At 48.8% G+C, this 8,788-nt stretch overlaps 1 protein-coding gene across 5 annotated transcripts in view; it reads left to right on the top strand.

Moving 5' to 3' along the window:
• The first annotated feature begins 2,339 nt into the window (after window positions 1–2,339).
• The window catches only part of LOC116739568 (small integral membrane protein 10-like protein 2A), a 30,944-nt gene continuing 24,495 nt past the window's right edge, over window positions 2,340–8,788 (top strand). For 3 of the 5 annotated variants that reach the window (XR_004345635.1, XR_004345636.1, XM_032603970.1), the window contains exon 1: window positions 2,340–2,765. Coding sequence is in view for 2 of the 5 variants with exons in the window: in XM_032603970.1 (XP_032459861.1) it covers window positions 2,580–2,765 (186 nt within the window). In the remaining 3 variants the exon portion in view is untranslated. The other 2 variants (XM_032603971.1, XR_004345637.1) reach the window with 2 other exon arrangements.

Genomic DNA, 8,788 nt, shown 5'->3' with positions numbered 1-8,788 from the left:
AACCCCTCAAATATCTATTTCTTGGCCCAAAACACTGAACATCAAAAAGTACAATTCTTGGGTTTCCCTGGTGGCTCAGCGGTTGAGCGTCCGCCTGCCAATGAAGGGGACACCGTTCGAGCCCTGGTCCGGGAGGATCCCACATGCCGCGGAGCAACTGAGCCTGTGCGCCACAACTACTGAGCCTGTGCTCTAGAGCCCGCGAGCCACAACTACTGAGCCCATGTGCTGCAACTACTGAAGCCAGTGCACCTGGAGCCCGTGCTCCGCAACAAGAGAGGTCACGGCAACAAGAGGCCCACGCACTGCAGCGAAGTGGCCCCTGCTCGCCACAATCAGAGAAGGCCCCCGCGCAGCAACAGAGACCCAACGCAGCCTAAATAAATAAATAAATAAATAAATAAAATTTTTTTTAAAAGTACAATTCTTTTTAAACAGTAGACATATAAAGAAAAATGATAATCTAAATAATAGTTACAATGACAATACTAGAAATGCCTTATGTAGTTTATAATCTTCCCCTTTGCACTACAGAGGGAAAAAAAGCATGTTTAAAAAAGATTCTGGGGGCTTCCCTGGTGGCGCAGTGGTTGAGAGTCCGCCTGCCGATGCAGGGGACGCGGGTTCGTGCCCCGGTCTGGGAAGATCCCACGTGCCGCGGAGCGGCTGGGCCCGCGAGCCATGGCCGCTGGGCCTGCGCGTCCGGAGCCTGTCCTCCGCAACGGGAGAGGCCACAACAGTGAGAGGCCCGCGTAACGCATAAAAAAAAAAAAAAAAAAAAAAAAAAAAAAAGATTCTGAATATGAATTCATTTTGTGGTAGAGAAATTTTAAATGATTTTTTTTTTTTTTTTGGCAGCACCGGGAGGCTTGCAGGATCTTAGTTCCCCTACCAGGGATCGAACCCGCTCCCCTTGCAGTGTAAGCATGGAGTCCTAACCACTGGACCGCAAGGGAATTCTCTTCAATGATTTTTAAATTTTTTATTTTACTTTTTATTTATTTATTTATTGTCTGCGTTTGGTCTTCGTTGCTGTACGCGGGCTTTCTCTAGTTGTGGCGAGCGCGGGCTACTCTTCGTTGCCGTGGGCGTGCTTCTCATTGCGGTGGCTTCTCTTGTTGCAGAGCACGGGCTCTAGGTGCACGGGCTTCAGTAGTTGTGGCTCACGGGCTCTAGAGCGCAGGCTCAGTAGTCGTGGCACAGGGGCTTAGTTGCTCCACGGCCATGTGGGATCTTCCCGGACCAGGGCTCGAACCCGTATCCCCTGCACTGGCAGGCGGATTCTTAACCACTGCGCCACCAGGGAAGTCCCTTAAGTGATTTTTTGAAACAATTATTATCACAAATCCATTTGGGGACAAAGGATTTTTAAATTTAAATACATTTAAATCCATCTTACACTGTTGCTTTCTATTGTCTCTTTCTTAAAGGACTTGTTTTTCATTTAACCAATGAAACTTTTTTCCCACCTGAACTAAATTCCCAGACTTTCTCTTGGGTGGGCTTAAGTAATGACATGAAATACTGTGTCTGAAACGAGAAACACAAACACCGCCCACAAATCTTTAATAGAAACCTATATGCTTAAGCAGGAATGTGAAAACTCACTGTAAAAAAAATCCCCTTAAAACCACAGAACAGGGCTTCCCTGATGGCGCACTGGTTGGGAGTCTGCATGCCGATGCGGAGGACGCGGGTTCGTGCCCCGGTCTGGGAGGATCCCACGTGCCGCGGAGCGTTTGGGCCCGTGAGCCAGGGCCGCTGGGCCTGCGCGTCCGGAGCCTGTGCTCTGCGGCGGGGGAGGCCACGGCAGTGAGAGGCCCGCGTGCCGCAGAAAAAAAAAAAAAAAAAAACCACAGAACACTAGAAGTTTTGAAAGTTTCAATATTTAAAATTTTTACATCAGAGGCTTTATAATTAATATAACTATTAAAAGATTAAACTATATGTAAGTTGACACTGTAATCTACACGAGGAGTAAGTTCTGCCTGTTGGCCCCAAGCTTTCCTTTTTTTCTTTTTTTAATTGTGGTAAGACACATAACACAAAATTTACTATTCTAATAATTTTAAAGTTCAGCAGCATCAAGTACATTCACGTCGTTGTGCCACCCTAAACCCACTGTTCAGCTCCTCAGCTCCTCCACTAGGGAGCGGACGAACACAGCGCATCAGCCGGCCTCTTCGCGCCACCTAGCCTACGCATGCGCTTCTCACCTGGGGAAGGTAAACGGGGGCGGGGCCTGGGCGGAGCCTCGGGGGCGGGGCCGGGGCACGCAGGCGCGGCGCGGGCAGTGTGACGTCAGGTTGCGCGGCCGGGCTGGCACCTGGCCCCGGCTCGCTGCGGCTCTTCCCCGAGCGTGACGTGTTGACTCCCCTCCCCGTGGACTCCCTTCTCCGCGGCCCGCCCGCCCGCCTCACCGCCGCCTCCTTTGCTCCCTCAGAGCGGGCCAGCGGCCGGGGTGGAGGCCCGGAGGCGTCGCGGCGCCGAGAGGGCGGGCGGGCGGGCTTCGGAGCGCCGGGAGGGCCGGGTCAGCTGCCGGTCGGTGCGCGGCGGGCGGGCGGCGGGCGCCGGTCTATATGGCGGCGGCTCTGTCGGGCCTGGCTGTCCGGCTGTCGCGCTCGGCCGCCGCCCGCTCCTATGGGGTCTTCTGCAAGGGGCTGACCCGCACGCTGCTCATCTTTTTCGACCTGGCCTGGCGGTTGCGCATCAACTTCCCCTACCTCTACATCGTGGCTTCCATGATGCTCAACGTCCGCCTGCAGGTGGGTGAGCCGCGCCCGCCCGGCCCCTGTCCCCAGACCCTCCCCGAGCGCCGGTCTGCCCAGCGCGGCCCGGCCCACCTCGCCCAGGACGATGAAGATGCCGCCGGGAGCTGCCAAGCTGGATGCTGAATGTATGCCAAACGTTGTGCATTTCTCCCGCAACCCCACGGGGGAGAAACCCGCTGGGGTTATTGTTATCCCTGTTCCGCAAACGAGGCGGGGTGGGGACGTGAAGCGGCCGGCCTCGGGTACGGGCCTGCGGCTGGGGCGTGGGCTCCGCGGCCAGGCAGGTGGATGCTGCCACGGGCGCCAAAGGCCCTGGCCCTGAAGAGGAAATTTTGACCAGAAAATTGCAAATTCTGGGGCGCGGGGGTGGGGGGTGCGTTTATGGTTGACTTTTCTAGTTCCCAAACTTTATGAAGCTTTGAAAAGAATTAAAACTTAAGAGGGATTAGTTAATGTTAACCAGTGTTCTGCTGGAGTTATCTCATTTATCCTGGCGAGGGTGGGTGGTGGTGAAAGGAGTGGGTGTGATGAGAGAAAGCGAGGTGGAAGGAGGTAGAGAGGCAAAGGTTCAGAGGCTCGAAACAGTTCAGGTGTGAAATAGTTCACACACACACCACACGCACACACCCAGCGCCTTGGAGATCATCTTTGCTATAAATGATTGACATTTCTACATCCCTCAAATTCCAGATGCCTTTTTCTGGTGGAATGGAAAGTCATCAAATTGAGAATTATTCCTTTCCGAGTGTGTCATAGATGGCCAAGTGCTGAGCGTGTCTTGGATTTCGTTTTCACATGGTGGAGTGTCTGCTGTGTGCGAGGCACGGGCTCTGTGATGGAGGGATGGGTCCCTGTCCATCGAGAGCTTACAGTCCGGCGGTACTTGTGTTGCTCCCTGGTGTGCAAAATGAGGAAGCCTGAGAAGTAGGAGTGTGCAGTATTGACATGGGCGGGGCAGGTGTTTTTCTTTTTCCCTTTGGTTTAGTTGTATCAGAATATAATTGTCTCTAAGCTTGAACTGTGAAGTTTTGGGTGCCTGTCACTGGTGCTGGCAGGCCACATAAAACTTAAAACCCACTGTTCATCAAAATTGTGTTCAGGTGAGTTGGGACGAACCTGCCTCTCTATTTCAGGGTCCAAACTGAGATACTTTTATGTGAGCAGGGACTTGTGGCATCCTTAAGTGGTTCCTGACAAAAGGAGTAGAAAACTCGGATACCTTTCCAGCATGTGGTATCAATGTGTAAAGAAGGGTGCTGGGAGTGGGGACTGGGGTAAATCAGAAAGCCTGTGCTCTATCCACTTGTCACTAGCCAACTGTTGTCTGTCAGACATAGCAATTTACAAGAGAAATTGGAAATCCTGATTTTTAAATATCAACTTAACAAAAAATAAACTGTGGGCAAAACAAAATATTTGACCCCAAGCTCCACTTTGGAAACTCTTGTTCTAGTGTTACATTTATAATTTGCAGTCGTCTGTAAAAATCACAAGAATGACTGTAAGAGAAAACCTACGTAATGTTGAAAATACTCAGTTTTGTACCATTAAAAAAAAAAAATCAGCTTTCTCGTATGCTTACTTAGCTATTTATGACCGCTCCCCTAGTCCAAGCTACTATAATTACTCACCAGGCCTATTGCAGGTGCCTCCATCTATTCTCCACAGGGCCCTTAGAGAAGTCTTTTAAAAACATAAATCAGATTGTGTCATTCCTCACAAAAAAACAGAAAACAAAAACTGCTTCCCATTGCATGTGGAATGCAATTCACATGTTTCTATCCTGCAGATCTGATTTCTGTCCACCTTTCTAACCTCTCCCCTGGCCTGTTCCTTGCTTGCTATCATTTCTCTTATTTTCCTATCTACTCTTAGCACGCACCAAGCCCTTGCGGCCCCTGGGCACTTGCACTTGCTGTTCTTTCCACCTCGAGTGCTCTCCCGTGGCTCTTTGAATGCTGATACATTCTCACACCCGGGTTCTCCTTTCAGAGGGGTCTTTTGGGGTCACCAGTGGGTATGATCTTGCAGCTGCTCTCGTCACTGCAAGAGTGCTGAAGGCTTGTTTGTTTCATATCAACAAGGAGCAGAGGAGTCCGTTCCTATTATGATGATGAGGGTTTCCAAATCTCTCAGTTGCTTGTAAGGCAGTAGGATTATCTCTGGAAAGGTTGTTCAAATACAGATTTCATAACAAGGAGTTTGCACTGTCATGATTGAGGGTAAATGCATTTTGGAGGCGGGAAGTTGGCTCTGTGAGGATGGCATGGGCAGTAGGGAGAGCTGGGTACACCAGGCTAATGGATGACTTGGTGGACTTGATGTCAAGTCATCACCCAGGTACAGCACAGCTTTAGAGCACTGGGGAATTCGGACGCTCTGGCTGTAGAGTGTGGGCTTTGTGGGTCGGTTCAGGAGTGAGTGGGAGGTGGGGAGGCCCAGACAAGGTGGTCGCCGGGTACCTTGCGGGAGGGCTGTCTGAGAACTACGTGAGGATTTTAGGTGTGATCTTGGGCTTGGATCAAGTGCAGCAGCAGCCTGTCGCATGCTGAGGGGGGCAGGGTGGGAGTTGGGGTGTCTCTTTACTGTAACATTTCCATCTGCTGCTTTAAACTCCCCTGCAGGTTTAGAGTTTCTGTTTATTGGTGGAAGATCATTAACTTACTGACTTGAGGGTTTAATGATTCTGGCCTCTGGTAAAGAGAAGTGCAACAGGAAATAGGGGACAGGAGTAAGGGGACAGGCCAACTCACCGCCACCTGCTTACTCAGGACACTCTGTCCATCCTCTTCCTTGCAGGGGCGCTGGAGGCTGTTTTGTGAGTCATAATGAATAAAGGACTCTGTCCCACATGTTTACTCAGGACCCCCAAACCATCTGTCAGTAGGGTAGCCAGGCATTTTAAGGAGATTGATACCTCTTCTTCGATTTTTTTTTTTTTTTTTTTTTTGCGGTACGCGGGCCTCTCACTGTTGTGGCCTCTCCCGTTGCGGAGCACAGGCTCCAGACGCGCAGGCTCAGTGGCCATGGCTCATGGGCCCAGCCGCTCTGCGGCATGTGGGATCTTCCCGGACCAGGGCACGAACCTGTGTCCCCTGCATCGGCAGGCGGACTTTCAACCACTGCGCCACCAGGGAAGCCTCTTCTTCAATTTGAGAGTGATTAAATGAGAAAATAGATGCAATGGGGCTTTGTAAACGGAGAAGGGCTATGATTTAAAAATACTGTTTGCAAGCAAGGCTTAATCTCCTAGAGTCATTAGCGTCCTACTTATTTATATATAATCTGAAATACAAGGCAGTGAGAAAAATGAGAATCCATACCAAATACTAAATGTAGTGAAAGGAAGATGAAAAAAAGTGCTCTGAGAACCTGCTATAATTGAACAAGTTATGCCTACAATGTTTCAGTTACGTTGCCTGTGGAAAGGATCAAGTATCTTAGCCCCAGGTCACCTAGATTCGCGTAACCATTAAAAGAGGAGGCCTGAAAGAGAACAGCTGGAGAAGGTGACTTCATGAAGGTGAGGGATAGTTGTCAGACCAAGCTGTGGCCTTGGCTTTCTGAGCAGGCAGCCACACGGCCCTGTGCTGAGCTGGCCAGGCCGAGAACCTCTCTTGGCCCGTCCTCTGCGGCCTATCTCCTTGTTTTGTTTCTAACTGCTCTTCTTCAGTCTCCTCTCTCCTAAGGACTTTCTAGATCCATAGCTCCACAGGTTTCAGTGTTCACCTATCACTTGGTAAAAAGAGTTGAGGAATGCACGCAGGGCTGGGGAAGCTGGGTGCTGTTCCAAATAGAGCACTCAGAGTGGGCCTTAGTGATGAGCAAAACTTGAGGGGGATGAGGGCTTTAGCCACGGAGATGCCCGGCTTAGCAGAGAAGCCTTGCAGCCCGTGCGAGAGCTCTGCGTGTCCCAGGGCAGTGGGAGGTGGCCGGAGGCTGGGACTGAGAGGCTCGTGTGCCTTGGACTGCCAGGACGTTGGCCTTGACGGATTGAAATCATCTTATGGCCGGACAATTTCAAAAAGTAGTAAAGATTCCAAGAGTCGACTGCAGCTTGAAATGAGTTTTATTTCGTGGCTTGATCTACATCAAGCTCCTGGAAGAAAGTTGGAGGAAATTATAGACTATTAAGGAACATCATAAAAGCTTCAGAGGCAAAGTCAGAAGCATGAGCTCAGTAAAACGTAGGAGTTTGTTCTGGCTTCTGGGGTTGAACAGCTATGTACTTTGAGATGGAAAATTCCGAACACGTAGGACATATACAAATACCATGGAATCTTTCCTATCTTTCAAGGGAATTCATAATCATGGTTTTTCATAAACTTTTGAAAAAAGTTCCACCTATAAAGACAGGTTGAAGTAGATTTTAAAAAATTTTAACCTGCATAAAATTTGAAAGAATAGCACAGTGAACACCTGTATCCTTGACTCAAGTTTTTAAAAAGTCTCAGAAGTAAATTCTCACATAATGGTTCGAGCAGATGTTAAAAGTATATGAATTAGGTCTATATGTACTAATGTTAAAAGGTATCCACCAAATATACAGTGAAGAAAAGCAAGTTTAAAAACCATCTAAGTAGTACCACATTAAAAAAATTTTTCATAAATACACTTGTCAATACCTAGAGCAGGGAGAAGCATGCCAGGACCAGGAGGCAGCCCTAACTCAGGAGAGAGCCTGGGCATTCCTCCTCACATGATCTGTGCAGAAGGGCCAATGTTTCTTCACCTCCACAGACTGGATGGCTTGTAAACAACAAACATTAATTTCTCGCCGTTCTGGAGGCCGAGAAGTCCAAGATCAAGGCACCAGTATGGTCAAGGTCTCTTGAGGGCCCTCCTGGTTCGTAGCCAGTGCCTTCTTGCTGTGTCCTCACATGGTAGAAGGGGCTAGGGATCTCTGGCATGTTTTTATAGGAACATTAATTGGGGCTTGCCTGGTGGCACAGTGGTTAAGAATCCGCCTGCCAATGCAGGGGACACGTGTTTGAGCCCTGGTCCGGGAAGATCCCACATGGCCGTGGAGCAACTAAGCCCGTGTGCCACGACTACTGAGCCTGTGTGCCACAACTACTGAAGCCTGCGTGCCTATAGCCCGTGCTCTGCAACAAGAGAAGCCACCGCAATGAGAAGCCCGCACACTGCAACGAAGAGTAGCCCCCGCTCGCCGCAACTAGAGAAAGCTCGCGTGCAGTGACAAAGACCCAACACAGCCAAAAATAAATTAAAAAAAATTAATCTCACTCACCTCCTAATACCATCATCTTTTGAGGTTAGGGGTTCAGCATATGAATTTTGGGGAGTTACAAACATTCAGACCATAGCATCTCCTGATAGGTTTGTGAGATCCAATAGAAATGAATTGCTTTTAAACATAAGAACTAAAGGTAGTTCTTAGAATGTAGGGGAAAATCTTTATGATACTGAATTTGGCAATGATTTCTTGCCAAAAGCACAGGCAACAAAAGAAAAAGATAAATTGGACTGTGAATATTAGACATTAGTTCATCAAAGGATACTATCAAGAGAGTGAAAGAGGCAACTCACAGAATGGGAGAAAGTATAGTTGACCCTTGAAGAACACAGGTTTGAACCGTGCAGGTCCACTAATACGCAGAATTTTTTCAGTAGTATATGTTAACACTGCGTGATCTGAGGTTGGTTGAATCTTCAGATGTGGAACTGCAAAGACGGAGGAACCACGTATAGGAAGGGTTGCTGTAAAGTTGTACTCAAATTTTCGACTGTGAGGAGGGTCAATGTCCCTAGCCCCCAAGTTGTTCAAGGGTCACCTGTATTTGCAAACCATATATCTGTTAAGGATTAATGTCCAAAATATGTAAAGAACTCTTACAACTCAACAGCAACAAAAAACCCAATCCAAAAATTGGCAAAGGACTTGAATAGACATTTCTCCAAAGAAGATATATCAATGGCAAGTAAACCCCGGAAAAGATGGGCAATTGGAACATGTTTTGTGGGCAGCCAGTCCACCAACTATGGTGAGGCCCTAT

Source organism: Phocoena sinus, chromosome 15, assembly GCF_008692025.1.
Source record: "Phocoena sinus isolate mPhoSin1 chromosome 15, mPhoSin1.pri, whole genome shotgun sequence".
In the NCBI taxonomy this organism is placed as follows: domain Eukaryota; kingdom Metazoa; phylum Chordata; class Mammalia; order Artiodactyla; family Phocoenidae; genus Phocoena; species Phocoena sinus.
This window is presented reverse-complemented; position numbering and strand designations above follow the sequence as displayed.